Source organism: Antedon mediterranea, chromosome 11, assembly GCF_964355755.1.
Source record: "Antedon mediterranea chromosome 11, ecAntMedi1.1, whole genome shotgun sequence".
Taxonomy (NCBI): Eukaryota; Metazoa; Echinodermata; class Crinoidea; order Comatulida; family Antedonidae; genus Antedon; species Antedon mediterranea.
In genome coordinates, this window is record NC_092680.1 from 13,765,914 (window position 1) to 13,791,875 (window position 25,962).

Here is a 25,962-nt window from a genome sequence, read left to right on the forward strand (position 1 = left end):
CGAGACTTCGAGCAGGAAGGAGGCCAGGCAGGACCAGTAGTAGTATTAAAAAAAATCCTTGAATATTGGTAAAAACAGGATATCTACTATTGAATTTAGTTTGTTGCTATATTAAAAAAATATGTAAGTAGTGTACTGTATTAATTATGTGGTATTTCACTCATGTTATAATGTAGTAAGTGAATAAAGATTGACAGACGATCGGGGCCAGACGAGAATATGAGTAGGCCTAGGCCTAGGCCTAGCCTAGTCTAGACAATCGAGTACCAACGCGGCCGGGCGGACATTCGGGCTCAACTTTGTGGACGTTCGGGCTCAACTGTGTGGACTTTTTTTGGCCCAATATAATTAGACCATTAAACCTATGCCTAGACCCATTATACAAATACAGAGAAGACGATCGGGTCCACACAAACGAATTGGATTTATAATTGTTCACCATAAAATATTCTTTAGTTTAGGCCTGTAGGTAGGGCCTATAAGTATTACGCCGTGGTTAGGATTCCGGCACCGGAACTCAACTGCCCAGCGTTAGGAAATCCGACACGCTATTGTGCATGCCCAGAGCGAGGTAATCGGCGACTCTATACAGACTAAACAGCGATGGATCATTTTTAATAGCTGCGCCACGGCGAACTAGTGTAAGCCTAGATGCCTACTAATACGGGATCCACTAATACTAGTAAGTAGGCCTACCAGTTAGACGTGACCAGTGGGCCTATTTATTTTGTAATTAAAGAAGTGGTTGCTTCATTCATATATAAACTTCATATAATGATTTATATAATTACATGATGACTAGTTTTATGATTTTTCAAGTACAAAATAAAAGATTTCATATAACGCATTATACTGTACATAACATGCAATCATATACAAGTTGATTTGTTGACGGCAGTTGCCGCGCAGATGTGAAAATACAGAACTGGGAAGTTGGGGTCACAATGCTACGCTCATTTCTTGAAATACGCAAGCGTTATGACACTGGGCAGGCCTGTGTTTCTTTATTCTGAATAAAACCATAGGATAAAAACACAATAAAGTACCGATACGGCAAACTTATTTCCATTGTGGTCCTATATACATTTTGTTTTTCTCCCGTTCCGAACTTCATACTTCCTCTGTGTAATAAAATTACAGCATTACGATTCTTAGATAGATACTGATTCTTATCAATATCATAATTATTTTAAAGCGTGGCGTAGTCGTATTTTAATTATTAATTCATGTATGGCCTAGGCCAAGTTTCATCCATCGCTCCCTCGCTCGCCCAACGACTACAGTAACTACAGTAAATCCCTATAAACACTCCGACTCTCGGAGGTGTGGTGTGTGGCACTAGTCTCTGGGCATGCGCAATAGCGTGTCGGATTCCCTAACGGTGGGCAGTTGAGTTCCGGTGCCGGAATCCTAACCACGGCGTAAGTATTATGATTACCCTACCGACCTAGGATAAGGGAACATTATATTTTTCAAGCTTAGTAGGAGGGCCTAGAGGCCTACAGTAGGCTATACCAAACTGTAAACACAATAAAATAAAAAAATAAAATAATTCATTTAGGCTAAAAAAGATACTCAATTTTAATTTCTGTCTCTTCCAAACAATTGAAATAGTAAGATACAATATTCAGTTACCAAATGACAAAATGACGTGTGTTTTTTTTTAGCTTACGCTACCTTATTAATCTAATATTTAATAATTTTCTACCATATCTTTTTTAATCGCACGTAATCTCTACCATTTAAATATTATAAACATAAACATTGTGTGCCGAGAACTCAATTATAAGCTATAATGGAACTGATTTACCAGCGATACACTTGGCTATCAGGCCAAAAGTTAAGACTGTCGGACCCAACAACTAAGATCATCTGTTCACCTGAATAAAAAAAAGGTTAGGCCTACTGTACTATAGTATAACTAGCCTAGTGAAGATGATTAACATTCATTAACAATAGCTGAGTAAAACGTTATCTAAAAAAAGAAATACAGCAATAAGCATGCATGCATTGCCTTGCGTACTCTTTCTTTAGTGGAATATCTGAGAAAGTATGCAACAATTGGTCTCAGTTTATCCCTGGTGGTATTACGTGGTCCAACTCGATGGGCTCGTTGTATCATCATTAGCGATTTGGATGCCGGTGGTATTGGAAATAAATGAGGAGAGGAAATTAACAGTACCTTCGCTATCCTCCGCTTGTTCGGATATGCCATTGCCAGTAAACCTCAGATTGTTACGGCGTTGTTGACGTCCTTCTAGGTTGTCGATTTTGTCGCGTATCTCTTCTATAAATTCCGTAGTGGATTGCTGCGTATCCTCAGCAATATCCTTCAGCTTAACATCCATGAAATCAGAATTTTCCTGTATATCGGCGTGCAAATTCCTCAGTTCTTTTTGTAAACCGGTGATTTCAAGATTGAGGATGCTAATGTCTTTTTCCAAGGAGACGATCTTGGTGAATGCGTCGCATAATGTTGATTTAATATCAGCAATGGTTTTGCAACCCATGACTTGATGAGTGTCGACAGCCAGGTGTTCGGTTCAACGGCGCTAATATTTAAATTAGAAGTATTTGGCTCATTGTTTTCCACGTTGGCCATTGTAGATATTTAGTTAGAATAAATAACGAAAGTGTACTTATATTTAATGCAACCGATACGTTCACTATGCAGTTAGTAGCTTATCCTTGGAACATGCTATCACAGGTAAGCGAGTACTGTATCTAAAAACATATACCGCAGTTTAGCAACTGGCGATGAATAAAAGGTACCTGATATGCTGATCCAATAACATGCTGCAAAGAATAACATTGTACTGTAAGAGAATTCTGGCATGTAAAAAAGACTTGCGTCCGACAATTGTAATGAACTAGGCCTAAAATTAAACTAATATGCTTATCCCTATTCCTAAAGCCCTATTATAGTTCATAATTTAATAAATTTTGATGTAATAACACTATAATTGGTGTAATATTAATAATGATACACTATTCTTGTTGTAGTAGGCTACAGTACTGTAGGTATAAAATATGAACGATTTTTAGTCGCAAGCAAACGCGACTCTATAGCTCACTATGTCGGTCGGTAAACACTAACTCAAATTTGCGCATGCGACTGTAGCCATGTATATGGCCTTGTTGTCCATGTACGTACTTCTAAGCCTGGCGCTACTGTATCTTCCTTCGCTTGTATTTTGATTCCAAATTTGAAAACTAATTCTTTATCGCGTAAATAACACCTTAGAATTATGTCTCATAAGTACTTTAATGAAGAAGAATCACATAAACCGTAACAAATAAATCCTTAAATTAATGATTTTACAGACGTGTTTCTTGCACACTGTTCGCAAATTTTGCTTACAGTATTCAATTTTCAATATTTTTGTTTCTATGGAGCTCCAAAAGAGCAATGATATTTAGGGACTAAAATTTCTGATTTGCATTGCTTGCCTTGCCTGCCCCGCGTGCCTCGTTGCCTCGCACTTTGTTACTACCCTTTGAAGGTCCTAGCCAGGCAAATCCGGGATGATTCACTCTGTCTTGGACTATTCGGCCTAGGTTTGGTGGAATGATTCTGTCCACCTTTTTGCCTGAAATGTCTCACTTTTAGTAATGATGTTATTTAATTGTTAATAATAATAATAATATAATAATATTTATTCGGCAAAAGTTCATAAAGTACATTTTACAATTCATCTTGCCAGGAGCAAGTAATAGGCATGAGCCCAAACAGAAAACTGCTCTTACTCCATCATTACTTATAAAATACAAAAATAACAAAACTAAGTAGCACAAATTAAGTCAAAATAAAACAAAACAAAGTTATAATGAGATACACCAATTAAAAATAAGCTGCATTGAATAAACAATATAAACAATTACAACTTAATATTTTGAGATCAAATGTTTGATGAGTTGGGCTTTAAAGTCTGAAATTGTAGCACATTGTTTAATTTCATTGGGAAGACATTAATGTTTTTTATTTAATTTGTTTTAATCACATTTTAAAGGTTCTTGAAATAAAAAAAATATGTATGTATTTAATGATTTTATATTTTTGTTATTACAGTATTGCTATTAATATTGTTATAAATTTGTTCAAAGTGACAGGTTCAAATCTAATTTATTTTGTTTTCGGTTTGTTTATGGTTGTTTCCGGTTGTTTTCGGTAATTAGACTGACCAGGTCTGGGCATTTCGTTGTTTAATGAAAATGAAGTACAGAATCTTTGCAGTTTGAATGCTTGTATTAGGGCCTAAATAAAAAGAAAGAGTCGTTATTTAAAAAACGGAAAAAGATTTTTTTAATTTGTCTTGGTGTGATTTTTCATTAATGATTTCAGATGTGGTTATATTACAAACTTTACAAAAAATAATATTGTTCCCTATTTAAAAAAATATTGAATAATTCTTCGATTTTTGTAAGTGAAATAATTATTTTTGTTCATTTTCTTTTCTACAGAAGTGAATAACTTTATTAAAACTGCAAAATAGCCTAATCAAAGTCAGATTTGATTAAACTTAATTTTGTCATTTTAATGCTGCATACTGTGCCTTGAAGGAAGTAAGCCATGATTAAACAGCATGCTTTTGTACTGGTATACCATAATGATCAGTTGCTTTGTTTTAATAAATAATTAAAAGATTAATTTAAATTAGTATTATTTGTACTGGCAGTACATACAAGCTTTGCCTACACTCTTATTTATTTTTTTTATTTATTTATTTCCTTTATTGCATCAAGTAAGCAGTGATGAAGTTGACATAAATACAATAGTAAATATGTAAACACATAGTATAACACAGTCCAAACAAGTAATACTAAAATAAATCATAGTCCACAAATCAGTCTTTCAATGGCCATCATAGTACATCCAGTAACACAAACCAATAGGGGTTCACAATTTGCTTATCATAACTCAGTTACTGATCATTCACCAATCATTGAAAACTCCGTGGAAAGTAATGAAGTTTTTTGTGCGTTGTGTCCGGACTTTGGGGAGGGTGAACGATCTAACGCGTCGGAGTTGATGGTTGTGTGTGGGAGGTTTAGGTAAGAGAGAGTGTAATATATGATCTTCTTTTTTCATTTTATCAAAGAATTTTCTTGACAACTTCTCGTGGCGTTCAGATAGAGTGATGATGTTAAGGTATCTGCGGGTATCAGCATACGAGGTACCATCGGGGCATATTATGTTACACGCTCTTCTTTGGACATGTTCGATTTGGTCAGATTGTGCTTTGGATAAACTCGGGGACCAAACAGCACAGGCATATTCGAGAACTGGTCGTATCACTGCTTGATAGTATCGGAGCAGTTCCAGTCTATCTAGGCCAGACTCTGAATTATTTGTCCAAAATATTCAACAATTTCACTATTATTTTACTATGGGTTTCTTTCAGAATGCATTAAATGATGGAAGACCTTTCTCATGACTGTTATGAAGGAAAAGATGAAAGCAAAACTCCTCTGCTTTTAGCAGAACAAAAAGAACATGGCAGTGTTTATAAACCAAGGGATGAATTTCCGAGAAATGCAGCTGAACAAGAAACACACCAACCCACACATTTAAACAAAATTTACGATATACATTACTTAGTAGATGGTGATGATGCTAGGTATGATTTCAACCATGGTGCATGCTTGAAAGAAAGTAATATACTACTCCATAAACAGGACAATGATCGTGCAATATTAGGAACTAGAGATGAAACAGGATGTTATCCGGATGGAACACTTAGTTCATGTGGTAATGGTGAATCCAATTGGTTCATGAATCATCATATGTGTAAACATGAAGAAAACGGAGTAAATCAGAGCATTGAACAAGAACGTGATAGCATTGTTGAACAGTTGTCGGCACTTGGAAATGAAAGTGACCCCAATGATGAAGAAATTGATGATGAACCTGGTATCAACGATGTTGATGAGGAGGAGGATTCTGAAGAGGGTGACAGCAGTAGTGTGGATGATGATTGTGAAGACTGCAATGATTACTATCAGTATAGTGATGATCACAATGATGAAGATGTAAGTCTTAATTTACTATTTATAGTGAACTAGCAGAGTATGGATGTGTGCAATAGAACAAATTTATCTTGCCGTTGTAATGTAATAGATAGATTATACAGCAGTAATAATGATTTACCAATTGTATGTTGTAAGCCTTTAAAAAAATATATGATCCGAAGATGATTATGGCCTAGTAGCTGAAAAAAGGCCTAGAAAATAAATTTCGTTCGGACGTTCAGGGTCTACATTTTGAAAGTTGATATTGTGAAATAAATATGTTGTCCACACTATATCAAAAGTTCTTCACAAAATATCCAGTTAATTTCAAGCAATTGGCCTTTAAAGGTATTCCTTACTGCAAAAATAGCCAAAATGTGTTGCCGGCAAAATAAACAATTTACACAAATGATACAAAATTACTGTGAAAAAAAATGCGCCGTATTGTAATGCTGGTTAATTTTACGCTGTCAATTTACATATAGGCTCAAAACTGGAATTCTAAAACATTAATGGTTATTAAATATGATAAAATGGGATTTAAATTTTAATTTAGTGACAGAAAAAAACATTTAGCATGAAATCAAGGGTGTTGCCTGGGCAACTGGGGAAACAACCCCCCCCCCCCTGCTTCCACCCCCTGAACCTAATGTAATAACATGTCTGGTGACTCTAGTAAGGTGAAAAAAAATGGTGGATAATTTTTGCTATAGCATAAAAATAAAGTTCTGAAGTTGAATAAAAATACAAGAACATAAAATTCAAGTTTATATTACCTATTATATTTAGTAATCTTAAAACATTTTATTTCATTTTTTATTTTTCATAAAGTTTGTAAAAACGCCTCTCTATTTACGGGTGTCACGAAACCTAAGACCACAAAAGCTAAGACCTAAGATCACGAAAGCTAAGATTACAAATATTTATCTTTCGCACCCTGCCTTGTATTTTAACTCCAACATTTATTCTGAATACCACACCTTAGAATTAGCACTTTTATGAAAAAGAATCACATAAAAACTAACAAATACATTTTTAAATTGATGATTTTACAGACGTTTTTATCGCACACATACAGTACTGTTTGCGAATTTCACATGACTAGCCTAGGCCTACCCTATGTTCAATATTTTTGTTTCTATGGAACGTCAAAAGAGCAAAAATTATATAGAGGGCTGAAAACTCTGTGGAGTCCATCTATTTTAACGCAATTTTTAGTGAAAATCAGTACGAAGGAATAAATACTCGAAAATAAATTTTAATTGAAAAATCATGATAACAAGTTTTTTGTTTCGTTTTCTTTCTGTTTTTATACTTGTTGCTTTTTTGCCGCTCCATAGAAACAAAATATTGAGCGTAGGGAGGAGTTACAGTATACAAAGAAACACGTCTGTAAAATCATCAATTTAAAGGATTTATTTATTTGTTTTTAAGTGTTTCTTCTTCTTAAAGTACTTATATAAATCCTAATTTTAAAGTGGGTATTCAGGATAAAGTTAGTTAACAAATTTGGAGTCAAAATACAAGGCAGGTGCGAAAGAAAAACATCCTCCGAACCAACTTTGAACTTTGTGGGTTTCTTTTAATTGTTGTTCACAAATGTAGTTATTTATTTTGTAGGCGTATGGAGATAATTTATTAGAAGAAGCCACGTTACATCCACTTCTTGGTCATGATATTCATTCTGTAAAATTGTGGTATGGCCCCACTGCAATAGATGTCAGGTTTGTCACTCATCACTACCAATGTTACTGTAGTAATAAATTAAACTTAATATTGATTAAAACAAAGTTGATTTAATCCTCTGATGACAGAATTTAATGTGTGCAAATACTATAATTCATTGCATGGTTTAAGAAATGTTTTTTTTAAAGGTCAATACATTATTAAATATTCTATCTAAAGATTAAAATTAATGTAACTACTTTAATTATGGTTTCCTTCTCTATAAAATCTTCAATTTCAGGCGATTTTCATCTTTAGATGATGTTGACGTTGATCTAAAGCTTGACATTTCATTTCTTCATGTAAGTCTGTACATTGTTTACAACATATACAGTGACGGATCTAGGATCTGGGGGAGGGGGGGGGGGTGGCCACGAAAGTGGCAAACGAGGTGCGTAGCACTAAGTGAGGGTGGGTTTGGGAGGGGGGCCCTCCCGAGCCTCAGAAAATTTTGAAAAAATAGATGTTTACACACTGTTTAATAGGCTAGAGCAACTGTTTCCATCACTTTTAATAGCAAATGTTGCATGATGTCAAATTTAAATAAATCGGTTCTAAATACTTGGTAATGCGGTACTCCGAAAATGCCTTGATAGTGCATGTTGTGTACTGTGTTTTGGTGGTCTGTTAACCTCAGATATATACCCTACAGCCAGGTGAATAACTTCATGTAATTTGAAAAAAATGGAAGAAAGAAATTATTTTATTTTCTCAGTGTTATTAATTTATATTGATATATTTTGTTTACAGCATGAGATAGCAAGTGCGTGGTCCTTGTTCTGTGATCAACCACTTATTGTTAGTCTCAACTTTTCTTCTTCTCGTTATTTAGATGGAGGTAAGTTGATCTTTACCAATAACACAAATAATTAAAATTATTAGCTTCATAATTTTAAAAGATTCGGTTAATATTTATCCATTTGTTGCATTACTAAAATAAAGCGTGCATGTCACCCTGTAATGCAATAAATCATGGCTATTATTAGAATCTGATAACCACTGCTACTATGGCAAGTACATGTTAATTGTTATAGAAGGTGAAATCTATTTATATATTGTGAAGTATGTTTTTAAAAAATATTAATGATTTTCTTGCCTATTAGTGGATATGTTGTTTTAAAAAAAGCTATAGCTTATTTTGAAACATGGAGTGTCATCATTAATATGATCCATTGTCAATATACAGTAGGCCTAGGTAATATTATAAGGTACAGCCTATTTTTATTAAATTCAGGCTAGACTAGAAATTCATATGGAATAAGATGATTAAGGATGCTGTGCACTCAGTCAAGTCTGCTGTTGTGTATTGTAGCCTGTAAAAGACCTATTGTTAGAATGATTTGTTTAGCAGACTTGTTTACTATTTGAACTATAAAATGATCTATTCATTTTTAATAATGTAACTGTACCTTCACATACAAGATATGTGAGTTGGTTTACAATAGCACTTTACTGATCCATAAACCATTGTATAAAGCTACAACTTAATGGTTATGACTGGTGTCACGATGCAAGTAGATTTTTGGACAGATATACATATGTACTAATTTATGTCCAAACAAAATTTAAGTTAACTTTAGATCGTTTTTAGGATTTTGATTAATTAATGGGAGCATCTCTACAAGACATGGAATCGTTGGAAAAAACAGCCTGGTGAAGTTTTGTATTGCTGTCTTTCATCCTAGGCCTAGTAGGCCTAGGCCTGTTAGTATTACTGTAGGCTAGGCCTAGGATTGTTTGGTTGACAGTAGGTGCATTTATAAAAAAATCCATATAAATAAAAAAAATAAAAAATGTTACGGTTTTAATCAATGTGAATCAAATGTAGGCCTTGGCTAAGGCCTACCTTTTATTTGATTCAAATGACAGGTATCTATTTAGATGTTATATAAAATAAATAATGAATGTTTTATATTCGTGTAATGGTACAAATAATGGCATTTGGTGAATGATGAAAGGTTGCCTCGTTGATATATAACCTTTCATCATTCACCTCATGCCATTATTTGTACCATTACACTCATAAGCATTCATTATTTGTATATTAAAAATTCACCCATCCCTACAATATTTAATATTCTAAACAATAGTTCATAGAGCCAAATCGACAGAGTGATATTGTTGTACCTTTTATTTCATTTTTATTTCATCCTTTTTATTGTTATGTAAGTAAATTGTACAGTAGTTTTGTAAATGCAACGTTTTTAGCCTTGCTGCTACTTGTTGTAAATTTTATACCCAAATAAATTTTTTTTTAAATAAATAAATATTATTGATCTGAAACACACTTCAAAAGCTTTAAAACCTGCCCCATTTTGTCGTAAAAGTTTACTAAAATCTATTTATTCTGTGAAAAAAGCACCTCAGTGTTTACAATATTTGGTTGGCTTTCTATTATAGGAAGTTATCAGCTTTACACTTTGTATGCTAAATAACATGCCTAGAAACAACAGCAGGAAGTTGCCCTGTTTTATGATCGCACAAGGAAATAATATTAAACATTATACAATGTAAAGTTTAATAGTCATACATCTTAACATTAGTTTCATATTAATAACAAATTCAAATAAAACAAATAATTTAACATGCATATACTGTAAACATGAATTTGCCCAATCTCTATTTTATTGGAATTATACATTATCAGATTAATGTCACAACTGTTGTATTAGTTATTTTGTGCCAAGAATAGACTCATTATTTAATAACAGCCATGTGTTTGTTTAAAACAAATCTTGATAATTATTTATAGTACAGTTTAAACCCCTATATCATATTCAATTTTATTTATTTGTCCATAATGACAATTTAAAATACATTAAAAGTGAAGTGAAAAAAATAATAAAAAGTATGCTTATATTTGAATACTTTATAAAATGTTAAAACTTTAAAATATTTATAAAATACTAATTAATGTGTTGTGCTATTGTTGAAATAAAAAATAAATTTGGATAATAAAGAATTTGATTTGTGGTACACATAGTTTAAAACTAGACCGATTAAGATTGAAGGGACCTATCAAATTGTCCCCTTAATATGGTGTCCCATGTATAGCAAGCAGTTGGGCATAGTGCAAAAACATTTCCCCACGTTTGTTTCATGGGAATGTGTGTCCCTTGAATAGTAGTAGTGGTGTACCAAAGAAGGGGTTTAAATTAATTATTCGAAAAATGTTGTGGACTTTAGTTTTTTTAGCAAGGATTACAATCTCTGTATAAAAAAAATTATATTATTAATACTGTATATTTTTGTTAAACATCCTATATGCTTAAGTTTATGTCTAATATAATGGATGAACATGAATGCGAGTGATGTTATATATTCAATTTTTGCAAAATGTGTTTTTATAGATATTTCAAAAGTTACCGTTTTTCAGCCTTCAACAAGAGAAAAACAAGTTGGAATATGTGTTCAAGTTAGAAAGTAAGTTACAATTTTACAACCTCAAGATAGCCTTTTCTTCATTAATTTTATTGTTATGTGTTGGTTGACTATACTCCTTAATATTACTTATTTTTTTGTATAGAATAACTGAATGTTTTGTATCTAAACATTGGAAGCTTTACAGCAACTCATATGTGGAATCCAAGCAGATGCCATTAGCATCAACAACACCAAAATTAACTGAATCCTCAGGCACTAAAAAGTTCAAAAACAGGTAGTTTATTTACTCACACATTTAGCTAGAGATCATCACAAACAACAGAGTTAAAAACAAACCAATAATATTAGTATAGTAACAAAGAAATATAGATTATTATAAAAAATGGAGTTACTGCAGTAGCTGCAGTATAATAATGTGGACATGATCCATTATACTTAGGCTTTGGATGCGTATGAAAAAACAAACCATTATTTAATCAATTTGCATAAAACATGCAGTATATATTTTCCTATGCATTACCTTTTTCCTACAGGAAATATGTTGTGGTCGTGGATTTCTTTGTATTCTTTGTGTCGTGTGCTAACAATGAATGATTTCTTATTAATACAATTGTACTGTCCAATATTGCATCTGTTTTCTAAATAATAATAGCAAAATTAGTAGATATAATATTGTTTAAAGGGTTGCATGTTGAAGCACTATACTTCTTCAAGTTTAAACTTTTTAGGAATCACTTTTGATAATGCAAACCTCAATATTATAATACTGTATATCTATAATCTTTAAAGCATAATATAGCATAAATACTAATGCTTATCACTTATCATTACTATTTCAACTTTTAATTTTTCTTTTTTTTTTTGTTGCAATAATGAACTACCGTGGCTATTCTTTTTGTTAGTCTTTCTGTTTCTGTTGATGATGCTGCTTTATCTCAAATTATGGAGTTAGGTTTTAGTCGTACAATGGCTAAAAATGCACTTACAATGAGCGAGGGAGACGTAGCAACTGCAATAGCCTTTGTACAGTCTAATCCGGCAAGGTAGGTTTTTCTTTTTTGGCGCACATTTTAAACTACTTTAAAAACATTTTACTTCAAATAAAATCTACCAATTACTTTATGTTATTTGTGTCATAAGCTTAGCGCATTCTTGGGAATTTTTTTGGTGTTTAATTTCTGTGCTTTCAATCGTCTGGCATTTTAAAATGTTTTTATTGCTATGATATTGTACTGTGTTTTGATATTTGTGTGCTGCCCATATTTGTTATACATACTGTACATATTTTTCTATGTTTTTGATATAATGTATATAATACAATGCATTCAGCTTCTGCTGCTTTTAAATAAAGTCTCTTGATTTTATAATATTAATTACAAAACTAGATTTAATTCGTCACTACGACGAATTAAAGGTTATATGCATTGATGTAAATAAATATAATTGATTGATTTAAGATATATTGATTGATTGATTTCTCAGAATCTTTAGTTATTTATAATATGCTACTGCAAATACAATAGCCGATCATGTGTATACGGTAATCTATACACTAAGAAATGCAATTGAACAAACAATACGGATAGTAAAAAAAATCTTGTTTCGTTTCGTTTCCCAAGGTGAGACTCGAACTCGGTACCTTGAATGCTATAGACACGAGCAAAGACCACCGAGCCATACACAACTGACTAAAAGTTATGGAAAGGTTCCTCCGTGTATTTACTATGCAGTAACCACTTTGGTGCAGATAGATTAAACATACCGCAATGAATTATAATGTTTTACTATGATGACATATAATGTTAAGTTTGTTAATTCGGCCTAAGAAAATGTTATACTTTGTTTGATTGTCGAAATTAATTTTTTTAAATTTAATATGCCATTATTGATGACTTAATCAACTTTTGTTCTCTTAATTTCATAATAAATCATACATATGATACATACACTTCAAGAAAATGAAATAAAAAATAGGTGTTCCTGAGCATTCTAACGATATATATTAATTTTAAAATTTAGCATATTTTCACCATTTTGTCAACTTACACGTGCGTAGTCTGTCACTTTTGACGTGCTCGTATAACGCTGTTTCGCGTTGAAAAGTGAATAAAATATGATTATATTATTAAAGAAAGGTTATACAACAGTAATCGGACAAAAACAGTGCGCATTAACGTTTGACGCGCAGTGCGCATGCAAAAATCTGCGCACTCATGGCAATTTTTTAAACGCTTAAAATTGCCAGAAACGTACTCTAATTTCATCAAAAATAAATTCTAACAATTTTGAACATTTTAAGCGCGCGTACGCATGCGTTATATGCGCTACGCACGTAATTTTATTGCCATATGATGAAATATGACCTGAAATTTATGAGTACCAAGTTTTGTTTAAAAGTGATTCAGGCTTGTGAAGATATGATTACAAACGTGATTACGTTAAATCGCGCGTAGACCGCGTAATGTTTGATTGCGCACCGTGAAAACATAACTACATTGATTCCTGGCTATAAGGAATATACTCTGCAAAATTGACTTAGCTAGATGAAACTGATATCAAGATAATTCACGGACAAAATAGTGCTAAGGAAAGAATAAATAAATAAATAAAGATCCTGACAGAATCATAAGGTTTGATTATTATTATTAAAATATTTTCTAGGTGTCAGAGCTTCCAGGGAGAAGAGTTCATTCCAAGAAAAAAGAGCCTTAAAACACTTTTCCGACAAAAATCAAGTTCAAAAAGTAATCCCATAGAACATTTAAATCCTGATGAATTGCATCTCTTACCAACATTGACAGAGGTGAGCGTTTGTATCTTGTTGTTACAGAGATAAAATAATAACTAGAGGGTATAGACTAGATGACAGAGCATGAGATTATGGAAAATGGAATCTACTGTATACAAAATAATTTACCATATTTATTTTTTAAATTAAAATGTTGCAAATGTTGTCACTTTTAAAATGCATTCAGATTTTCTGAAATATCAAACACTGGTTTTGAGACAGTATATTGTACTAATCTTGAAACTTTTTGATATAAATGTTTATATTTATAGGCTGGAAAAACAGCTAAAACAGTACCAAGCCTCTGCCATGGATTTCTACACCAAGTATACTCTTACCTACGCAACAGAATCTCATCCCTAAATGAGTACTGTGTCGTATGTGATGAACCACACATCTTCCAAAATGGTTACATGTTAAAGGTAGTCTATTTTGTACAGTAATAAATAAGAACTATTGTCTATTCTAAATGATTTGAGTTTTTTTATTATTATGGTTGAAAAGAATTAAAATAAAATAACTCTGAATCCTCATGTAAAGATAAAAATATATTTGTTTCATTCCTAGCCTGCAGTATGCGAACGTGAACTATGCGTATTTGCATTCCAAACTCTCGGTGTGATGCGCAATGCAGCTGAAGACATTGCAATGGGTGCTGAAGTTGTTGATCTGCTTGTTGCCATGGTTTCATCAGCTGTGAAATCCAAAAGAAAAAGTCTGATTCTTGATCCTTATCCAATGGTTGTTGATCCTACTAACCCGAAGGAATTTGCTTTCTCTCCAAAGGTAAATTAATATCAGTATTTCAAAAGAGGAACACATAAATGTTTACTCCTGTGTCAAGTTACGTTAACAGACCCCCTAAAGTCTACACTATCAGACTTTAGGTGTAAAAAAAATGTGATGTACCCATATATGGACAAATGTCCATCATCTCATGCATGACTCATATTTTTTTCATTTTTTAGAAAAAAGATTGTGCAGGATTTCAAAAGATTGAAAAGTCATTAGAAAGTTTTATATCAATCCGTGAGATGCTTGCCACTGGAGATCCTGCTAACATGAAGAAACGAATGGATATAAAGGATCCAAACTCATATCCATTACTGCAATGGTAATGCAATCTGATAGAATATTAGTTAAAATATGTTTTACAAAAATATTTCATTACTATCTAGAGTAACAGCAAGTAACTCACCATTTACAGGATGGATAAACATGCTTTTAATCCAAGTTTCATTTGAGGTTTACAGAATGGAGTAGAAATCTACCCAGGTACTCCAATACTACCTGAGCAACTACAATCTAAACAAATAAGTAGTATTTTACCCAAATTTAATATTTTTCTTTATATTAACAGGATTGTATCCAGTAACAGGTCCCATATAGTAAAATTACCAGACTCAAGGGTAAGTTCACATCATTATAATACAGAATGGTTTTTAATTAACTATCACATTAATAATATCCATACTCTATTTTACTATTAAAATATCACCTTGTTTCTCTTCCATTAGCAAATCAAATCCAAACTCCATGTTTTAACCTCTTTACTATTATATGTGTCATCGTCTTTTGTTTCATCAGCAAATTACATCCAAACACCATACTTCAGAAACTTTACTATAATGTGACATCATCGTTTATTTAAATCCTAAATGTTTTTATTTCATCAGCAAATCAAATTCATGCACACACCTCATCAGTTTTTATTAATGACGAGTCCACCTTCTAAGGAGATCATCTTCTCAAAGGCTAAGCTGGAGCATGGTAGTATCTTTGCCTTTCAGTAAGTTGTTATGACCATGTTTGCACCAATTTAACATAATCACAAGTATTATTATAGTTTTATTAATTTACAGGTTATATCCAGGCTTAGTTAGCCCCACCCCTGTAGTGTAAAAATTAGCTCCCACATCAGATATTGAATACGTTTATTTATTATGGTTATTTAGATGATTGACCATTGCTCCAAAGCCACAAAATAGATAAGAAAATGTCTAAAGGTTAGGACAACTGCATATCAAGCAAACGGTCCGAGTTCGAGTCTCGGTTGGAGCGACTTTTTCTCATTCTCACAGATTTCCTCATCTTTATCGTTTCAAATTAATTAATTAAATTTCAGTATATCATTGGGCTGTTTAGAGTTACTGTTCTGTGCCTGATTTGTTTATATATATATATATATAAACACAGTAGGCAAAGAACACTAATTCTAAACCGCCCGGTGATATACTGAAATTTAATTAATTAATTTGAACGATAATATATATATATATATCGTTATTGTTTCAAATTAATTAATGAAATTTCAGTATATCATCGGGCGGTTTAGAATTACTGTTCTGTGCCTGATTTGTTTATATATATAAAAGTATCTCTTCGGAGATCCCGCCTCGTGAATAAAAATACTGAAAGATGAGGGCGTATCAATTTGATCTCTGTTGCGCGTGCATACAACTGAGGACTAGTGCTGTTCCGCCGTACCACGCCGAGAATGTTAAAGAGTCGTTATCCAATCGAGTTCGAACAATACCATGAAAGCCCCAGTGGTCTAATGGTTAGGACATCTGCATATCAAGCAGGCGGTCCGAGTTCGAGTCTCGGTTGGGGCGACTTTTTCTCATTCTCACAGATTTCCTCATCTTTATCGTTTCAAATTAATTAATTAAAGATGTATTGTCCCTTGAAACACAAAAAAATGAAAGTCAAAATATTCTAAATTTAAAGTGGCCATATCAAAGTAATATTAAAGTTATTCACTTTAAGTCGAAAATTCGAGCCAAAAACAACAAGTTTACGTAATTAACAGGTAAATTAGTTTAATTACATTTCATCTGGAAAATCGTCACGAGCGAAAGTAAACAAAGATTTCAAAACATGAGTACGCATTATGCATATGCTAAATTAGGATTGTTTACAACTCGTCACGGTTAAGAAGGTATTTTCACACAGATCATGAGGAAGTTTTATGATTATGCATACAGAGTAGCCAAACAAGTGCGTTACATTATGGGATATGTTTTGATTGAATACTTTGACTGGAAGTCAAAGTTATTTTTTTAACAAAAAAACGTCTGTATTTCAGTTAAATTTTTTTTTTTTTTCGAAAAATTTTTGGTGATAGTTAATAACTATTATGATACTTCAAAATGACCCACCTTTTTTCGAAATCTTTTATTTTTTATTTTTTTGGAATTAGTCAAAGGGACAATACATCTTTAAATTTCAGTATATCACCGGGCGGTTTGGAATTAATGTTCTTTGCCTCTTGTGTTTATATATATAAAAGTATCTCTTCGGAGATCCCGCCTCGTGAATAAAAATACTGAAAGATGAGAGCGTATCAATTTGATCTCTGTTGCGCGTGCGTACAACTGAGGACTAAGTGCTGTTCCGCCGTACCACGCCGAGAATGTTAAAGAGTCGTTATCCAATCGAGTTCGAACAATACCATGAAAGCCCCAGTGGTCTAATGGTTAGGACATCTGCATATCAAGCAGGCGGTCCGAGTTCGAGTCTCGGTTGGGGCGACTTTTTCTCATTCTCACAGATTTCCTCATCGTTATCGTTTCAAATTAATTAATTAAATTTCAGTATATCACCGGGCGGTTTGGAATTAATGTTCTTTGCCTCTTGTGTTTATATATATAAAAGTATCTCTTCGGAGATCCCGCCTCGTGAATAAAAATACTGAAAGATGAGGGCGTATCAATTTGATCTCTGTTGCGCGTGCGTACAATTGAGGACTAGTGCTGTTCCGCCGTACCACGCCGAGAATGTTAAAGAGTCGTTATCCAATCGAGTTCGAACAATACCATGAAAGCCCCAGTGGTCTAATGGTTACGACATCTGCATATCAAGCAGGGAGTCCGAGTTCGAGTCTCGGTTGGGGCGACTTTTTCTCATTCTCACAGATTTCCTCATCTTTATCGTTTCAAATTAATTAATTAAATTTCAGTATATCACCGGGCGGTTTGGAATTAATGTTCTTTGCCTCTTGTGTTTATATATATAAAAGTATCTCTTCGGAGATCCCGCCTCGTGAATAAAAATACTGAAAGATGAGGGCGTATCAATTTGATCTCTGTTGCGCGTGCGTACAACTGAGGACTAGTGCTGTTCCGCCGTACCACGCCGAGAATGTTAAAGAGTCGTTATCCAATCGAGTTCGAACAATACCATGAAAGCCCCAGTGGTCTAATGGTTAGGACATCTGCATATCAAGCAGGCGGTCCGAGTTCGAGTCTCGGTTGGGGCGACTTTTTCTCATTCTCACAGATTTCCTCATCTTTATCGTTTCACATTAATTAATTAAATTTCAGTATATCACCAGGCGGTTTGGAATTAATGTTCTTTGCCTCTTGTGTTTATATATATATATATATATATAATAAAAAATAAACTACTTCTTAGTTATATTTTAAGTGTGGTTTGATATATCATTTTTATTTTTAAATTATTCAGTGGCTCTCATATAGAAAACTGGCATTCCATTTTACGCAAAGGTCTCATCAATGCATCAGGAACTAAATATCAAGTAAGACATACTGTATGACAGATAATCAGTTAATGTAATACATTTTTGTTTTACTTCCAAAGACAATTGCACAATCATGCATACACAACAAGGCATATTAAAGGTTTCTGATTATTGTATTCATGAATGGAAACAAAGTATGCTAATACATCTAATGCTATCAACATTTTTAAAAATGTGATGTGCCCATATATGGACACGATGATGTCATATCGCTACCATATTTGGACACATCACTACCATATTTGGGCACATCACACTTATTTTGTCAAACTTGTTTGCTTAATACATCCAGTGGTTTTTATTACAGCTGCATGGTGCTGCATATGGCCAGGGTATTTACCTCAGTCCTCATTCCAGTGTTTCGTTTGGATATTCTGGAATGGGTCATGGATATCATAGAGACCCAAATAGGACAATACATGTGGTGAGTACAAAGAAATACAGTTACAACTAATTTATGTTGGTTGTTTTTTGTCTATTAAAAAAATGTTAAAATCTGTTATTTAATGATTTTATAAATGTATTGGGTGTTTATAGAATACAGTACACTCATATATTGATATTCAGAACATTGATTATTTCCAGACAAACAAGAAGTCTGATTGTAGATTTTTAAAAAGTAAAAATCTTACCTGTATAGCACTATGTGAAGGTAAGTACTGTCTGTGGACATGTTTCCGCAGCCAAAAATTAACCGATAATTAACCAATCAACTGCCTATGGAAACAGGGTTTAACCGTTAATTATCTCACTAAAATCGGATAATTATCGTATAAATACGATTGTGTTGTGTTTGGACATCTGGTTGTTTGGTAATGACTGATCATGCGCACTTTATTGGTTAAAGAATTAGCAGATAACATTGTTTGTGGCTGCGGAAACACGGCCTGTATTTATAATATTTTAATATTAAAATTGTAATAATAATGGTAAAAATACTAATGTACTAAATATAGGTTTAATGAATCCTCACCATCTGTATAACCTTTCTTGTTATCTGTATATAAATCAACGCAATGGCAAATTTCAGTAAATAAGTAAAATAAGTTTTACTCGATGGTATATAAAGTTGGTTCATACTTTCGGTCCTGATTACACGATAGGCTATATTACTTTCCTTAATTTTAAAGATAAATACTAAAAAAAAGGGCAAAAAATAACAGTAATTTGACATGTTTCGTGAGTTGTTACGTCACGTATCAACTACGCAACCTCCTATGTTGTGTACCACCATGCCCGGATCTACAAATACCATGCCGCGCCGCCAAATTAAAACAGTGTTTAGTCTCCGGAAGTCAGTCAACCGTATTGAATAATCACGTTTTTGAAGTTTTAATTACACCTATCCTTTGAACAGAATGATTTTTGTAAATCACGGTTTGGCTCAGTGAGTAAAACGTCATGGCCATTGATATCAATGCTTAGTACGTTCGAGTTCGAATCCATGATATGTGTAAATTATCCGTATCACCGTTTAAACCAAAAAATCAAAACTAGAACACAATGTAATGTAATCAAAAGTAGCAAAAGGGATACCAAACCTCACGCAAAAAATGCAAAATATAAAAAACAATTGATGTAAAATAACAAATAACACAAATCGTATTTCCACAAAATTTCAACGAAAAATACACCCAAAATTTAAAAGTTTGTGTCCGAGCGCATCATTTAATTTCAAGTTGTGCACTTTTTGTGTCCATAAGCAGCTGTAGTTTTATTATTCTATAACTTAATTCATACATTGACATAGACATCGCTTTATTCATCTATAAATTTGGAAATTTCTTAGCTTTCTCTCTCAATAAATATAAAAACAGAATTAAATAAAGACAAAAGAATATAACTAACAAACATATCTTCTATTGAAAAAGCCAATACCTCTTGAAATAAAAGAGTTGGGATATCGGTTCGTGTTACCGCCAGTACCCTCAGTCTATCCCATCAAGTATTGCGCTTTTATGCTTAATCTGTGTACAGACAAAAAACACCAACTAGTTATATCTAAATATTTTTTCAGGGGGACTATACATCTTTAAGCGGTGATATTTATTACTTGTACATTTCGCAAATTTGAACTCGACTTTACTGAGCTTGGCCACAGCTATCTTTGCTAGTCGTTATTTGTGGAATTCATTATGTTCCAAGGATAGGTATAATTAATTAAAACTTATTCGATGTGGTTGGCCGGCTGCTACCGAGACTAAACACTGTTTTACTTTGCCAGATCTGCATGGTATTTGTAGATCTGCATGGTATTTGTAGATGCAGCCATTGTGGTACACACAACAAAGAAGGTTGCATAGTTACGTGACGTGACAACTCGCGAAACATGGCTGCTGAGATGTTTATCCTTAAAATTCAGGAAAGTTTTCTTATCGGCCCAAGAAGCACCAGTGTGCCAAATGTGAGCATGTACCATTCAGTGGTTTTGTAGGAGATACCTAAAATTACGCAACCAATTTAGTAGCATTAATATATAGATATGTATATAAAAATAAAGATTGGCGATAAATGGAACATTCCATTCTTTCAGTCTCCCAGTATAAATTCACTTTCATAAATTCCAGTTATGTTTGTATATTCGAGAACCATGCGTGGGCACGTACTAGAGGGTACGCGAGTAAAAACGAGAACATCATCTATTTTTATTATAATTAACAAAGTTAAATGTTTAAATTTTAGTGATCAATTCCAGGGACCTGAAGAAAAATGGCAATATATGGGTGTGTACGAACCCGGATTATGTGTGTACGAGATTCTTCTTTGTGTAAGTTGTTTTTTTTCTCGCGTTGCAACAAAAATACAATAAAATATCACCTTTACCATTTAGTAGAACAAATACTGAACATGTGATACGAATTAACCAATAAAATGGCAAGAATACAAGTGTGTTATAATATACAAATATTTACTGGGCTGAGGGGCATGGTTAAAAATATAGCCCAAGGTGATCTGGAGACTATACTATATTCCGAGACGAATTCGAGGGATATAGTATGTCTCGTGATCACCGTGCCCAGTAAATATTTGTTTTTTATACCGTACCACTTAATTTGGCTGGCTAGGCTGAAGCGAATGCAAACATGGCCTTGGTTGGAGTAGGCCTAGTTACTGGCACAGTTTCGCTACGAAGAAGCAAACAGAAAATACATTTGATAATTCGTCGCTGCTAGATATGCAATAAATATTCCCAAATCATACTTTATTTGTTTCTTCATATTTTAACTGGCTGCTAAACTTACTAAATCCTCTATGTCAGCTCATACACAAGTTAATCATTGTAGACTAGGCTAGAGCGTGTGGATCCGATTGTATTAAAGAAGATAGAGGAAACAGACATGCGCAGTTTAGCCGGTCTATAGTTCGAGGGCATGGCAATAACTATAGATCAGCGACTAACCAATCGGATGCTGTGAATTGAAAATGCAACTTACTATTTTATTCAATACTTAACTGATATAATATGATACATTTTTTATCTTGTTTAGATATGAAGATGGAAAGGTTGGTGATCTGACAGTGGACACATCACAAGAACGATATTCCAAAGAGATTCTAATAGCAACTCAAGTTAAAACACATCCCAAAACGGGCAAAAACATTATAGGTTGATAACGGATGAAAACAAACACAGGCAAAACATTCTAGGTTAATGCAACCTAAAAAACCCATCCCAAGATAGGCACAAACATTCTAGGTTGAAGAAACCTAAAAACACACATCCCAAGATAGGCACAAACATTCTAGGTTGAAGCAACCTAAAAACACACATCCCAAGATAGGCACAAACATTCTAGGTTGAAGCAACCTCAAGAAACGCATCCCAAGATAGGCACAAACATTCTAGGTTGAAGCAACCTAAAAACACACATCCCAAGATAGGCACAAACATTATAGGTTGAAGCAACCTAAAAACACACATCCCAAGATAGGCACAAACATTCTAGGTTGAAGAAACCTAAAAACACACATCCCAAGATAGGCACAAACATTCTAGGTTGAAGCAACCTAAAAACACACATCCCAAGATAGGCACAAACATTCTAGGTTGAAGTAACCTAAAAACACACATCCCAAGAAAGGCACAAACATTCTAGGTTGAAGCAACCTCAAGAAACGCATCCCAAGATAGGCACAAACATTCTAGGTTGAAGCAACCTAAAAACACACATCCCAAGATAGGCACAAACATTCTAGGTTGAAGAAACCTAAAAACACACATCCCAAGATAGGCACAAACATTCTAGGTTAAAGCAACCTCGAGAATCACATCCCAAGATAGGCACAAACATTCTAGGTTGAAGTAACCTAAAAACACACATCCCAAGATAGGCAGAAACATTCTAGGTTGAAGAAACCTAAAAACACACATCCCAAGATAGGCATAAACATTATAGGTTGATAACAGATGAAAACAACCACAGGCAAAAAGATTCCTATTACAGTAATATTGATTGTCAATATTCCAGTTAAACAGGTGTGTGGGTAGGAGTTGAAACAGCATTAGCTTACAGTAAATCAATAGTGAAATCAGTTTCTATTAACAATATTCATATAATTATAATACAATTATAAATAAGTTACTGAGGTATTTGTACTACGGTAACGGTACATTTACTTAACAGTTTAAGAAATACCTGTATAACACAGCAGGAATAAGCACCCACCCACTAGAACATAAAATCACATCCCGTTTGGGGTTTGGCATTATACGGTACAAAAAACATTAAAAATTAAATATGTGAAAATTATGTTAGCAAATGCAAAAGCTATGCTGAAAACAAATGGCAACAATTTCATGGAAACTGAGCTTGTGAATTTCATGTCAGCAATGAAAACAAATGTAAATATTTAAATTTGAATGCGATGTTTTCGTTATGTTTCAATTTGTGATGACAGTTGGCAACTTATCTAAATATCTTTAGTGGGTCAAAATAAACCAAATAAAAGTAAAATTCGGATTTAGAAAATTAGAGCTCATAATGCATAAAGCATCTATGAGCTTGACAATAAAATAACACATTTTCAATCAAATAAAACATAAACTAAACTACCAACATCTTGTCAAACCCATATAACTATATTAGGTTTACCAGCAATTTCGTGTACACAGACTGGCGCCTAGTATATAACTTTCAGGTGTTTTCAGTTATGTGACCATCTAACTAGATGACAAAGTAAATCAGGGAGGAATGAAATTACATGTTTTAACATTTTATGTAAGGTTCGCAAGTTTTCAATGTAATTCACTATAAAGAATGGAAGTGTTTGTCGAAGAGGGGAGTTTTAAAAGCTGCATAAATATGGGGGATTGAAAGAGTCTGATGATTGATGAAGAAAAGTAGGTTTGCAATGCAATTTTGTAAATGGAAAAATCTGGTATGAACATGAGTCATTCATGAGTTTATTCATTAGAATAAATATAAACATATATGTTCCTAAGAATTTAAGACCAAATACATGTCTCTATGACCACTAGTTATAGAGATAGAAGGAGGTCAGGTTCAAATGTCAATAATTTCCATTCACTTTTGGACAAAAATGCCAGTCTTTTTGTACAAAGTGGGTTAGGGTTAGAGTGAATATAAATATATATCTTGTAAATTAGTTGACATTAAAATGAAACCTGTAACATCAGCCATTCTGAAGATATAAGCTATTTGAATATTTTGGCCGCCATCTTGTAAAGTTACAGTTAAAGATTGGGCAACAACGTTTTTATAGTTTATTTTGACCCAATACAGATTTTTAGACAAGTTGTCATCACAAATTGCACACGGGACCCTATTTTATGACATCTTTTAACCGAACTATTTAAGCAAGTAACAAACAAGATAAAGTATTTTGTTATACAGTATATACATCTATATCTATAAGAAAATGATTGTATCATAACCGAAACGTAGAGAAATTCTTAACCATAATTTATTTCATTTTGGAAACACACCTAACTTTACTAGTATAAGCATATGAATTACAGTAATTAAATGATTTTAGATGTTTTAAGATCAACAAATATGAGGCTAACTCTGAAATTTTTAAATAAATTAGAACAGAGTTTCAGTTAGTTTATACACATTTTAATGATTTATTTTTGGCGGGAACTCAATGGAGATACAAAAAAAAACTGAAAAGCTAAATCAAAACGATTAAGTAAAACAGCCAGAAAAGTTAGCAGAGCTTTCGGGCAAGTGAGTGTACTTGGACAAAGTAAATAGTATATATATATTAATGTTCTATGTGTTTATATATATTGATGAAGGGCTAGTGTTGCCTGAAAACTATTCTGGCTGTTTTAAAAGTTAGCATTTACTTTTTGCTTTTTTTTTGTATCTCCATTGAGATCCAGCCACTGATACCCACAGCATTGTCATTTTTTCAGTAATTTGCCTTTGGATTTATATATATATATATATGTTACAATATATGTGTTCCAACACTATTTTATAATTTACAAAAATTGTTTTTAATACTTCTAATTAAATAGTTTTAATTTGTACACCATGAATTAGAATACCATGTTTCTTAATGAAAGGGTTTTAAAGCTTTCTGTTTATTAACTTTGAAATATTTTATTACAATCCATCAACAAATAGTTTATTTATTTTGTATTAGTAAGGGATCATGTCTAAATAATTCCAGCGCAAAGACATATGGTTTTAGTTTGTTTTAATGTGGAAGCTTAGGTGGCAGTTATCATTGCTATATACAATGTGTAAGTTATCAAAAGAGCTTGCTAAATAATAAACAAGTTTAAGGGCAAACACAATATACTGCAGCAATAGTTTTGATATGGTCCCTTAGGGTATGTTCAGATCCATGGAGTTATGCTTTAGTATCGCAAGCAATGTCATAATATAATTAGTGTTGTAACAGAAAAAAACAGATTTGCCTATTACTAATGTTTTCGTTTCAAACTGAATTGTCACTGATTTGGCCAAACATCTTGTATGTAGGAGTAAATTTTATTGGTTAGAGGTCAAAATCATTGATGCATGACTTTCGTATCATAAGTGTCATTCACTTATTCATTGACATTGAGCTGTCGTGACGCACGAAACATCAGTTTCCACTAATCTCTTCCTTGTTCAGACCCATGGAGTTGTATGCTGCGTACAATACGAAACTCCGTAGGTCTGAACAGGCCTTAAATGAATTGTAGTTACTGCTCCATAAATATAGTACAAACTGTACATTTTAAGTAACATTTTTATTTAGTATCTTCAAAACATCAACAAATGTTAGTTATAAGTAATTAATTTCTTTAAAGCATGTTTGCATCTTGTCATGACTGAGTGGGTTACACGGACACTCTCATCATTGGACAATGTTAACATCACATAATTTTGTATATGTCTTTATTTTACAATCATTTGAACAATTTTATAATTTGTTATAATTTGTTTCTTTCATTATTATATGGTATAATTTTAAACATAGTTTTGTACATTTTTTAACCTCAATATTATTTTTAATTATAATGTTAATGTTTTTAAATTCTGTAACCAGCTAA

The 25,962-nt window shown here is 33.0% G+C and overlaps 1 protein-coding gene and 1 non-coding gene across 3 annotated transcripts; both read left to right on the forward strand.

Annotated features, from left to right (window-relative positions):
* LOC140063126 (protein mono-ADP-ribosyltransferase PARP6-like) lies at positions 1–25,862 on the forward strand. 2 transcript variants are annotated; one of them, XM_072109575.1, is made up of 19 exons: positions 1–123; positions 5,403–6,030; positions 7,630–7,733; positions 7,976–8,036; positions 8,485–8,572; positions 11,085–11,157; positions 11,261–11,392; positions 12,021–12,161; positions 13,780–13,921; positions 14,179–14,328; positions 14,474–14,692; positions 14,875–15,020; positions 15,267–15,315; positions 15,583–15,695; positions 18,374–18,446; positions 18,757–18,873; positions 19,035–19,101; positions 21,132–21,216; positions 21,938–25,862. In XM_072109575.1, the coding sequence occupies exons 2-19, from the start codon at positions 5,413–5,415 to the stop codon at positions 22,059–22,061; spliced, it is 2,502 nt and encodes an 833-aa protein (XP_071965676.1). In that variant the 5' UTR covers positions 1–123; positions 5,403–5,412; the 3' UTR covers positions 22,062–25,862. The 2 variants fall into 2 exon arrangements, with proteins under 2 accessions (XP_071965676.1, XP_071965677.1); XM_072109576.1 differs by lacking the exon at positions 12,021–12,161.
* On the forward strand, positions 18,096–18,167 carry Trnad-auc (transfer RNA aspartic acid (anticodon AUC)). The gene has a single exon. It is a non-coding gene; the product is annotated as a tRNA-Asp (tRNA).
* Positions 25,863–25,962: the final 100 nt, after the last annotated feature.

What these genes read in the sequence shown, in the direction of transcription:
- LOC140063126 (XM_072109575.1), top strand. Translation starts at nt 5,413, where the DNA reads ATGATGGAAGACCTTTCTCATGACTGTTATGAAGGAAAAGATGAAAGC. An exon ending in TCTTACCAACATTGACAGAG is followed by an intron (nt 13,922 to 14,178) that starts GTGAGCGTTTGT and finishes TTATATTTATAG; the next exon opens with GCTGGAAAAACAGCTAAAAC. An exon ending in AAAATGGTTACATGTTAAAG is followed by an intron (nt 14,329 to 14,473) that starts GTAGTCTATTTT and finishes TTTCATTCCTAG; the next exon opens with CCTGCAGTATGCGAACGTGA.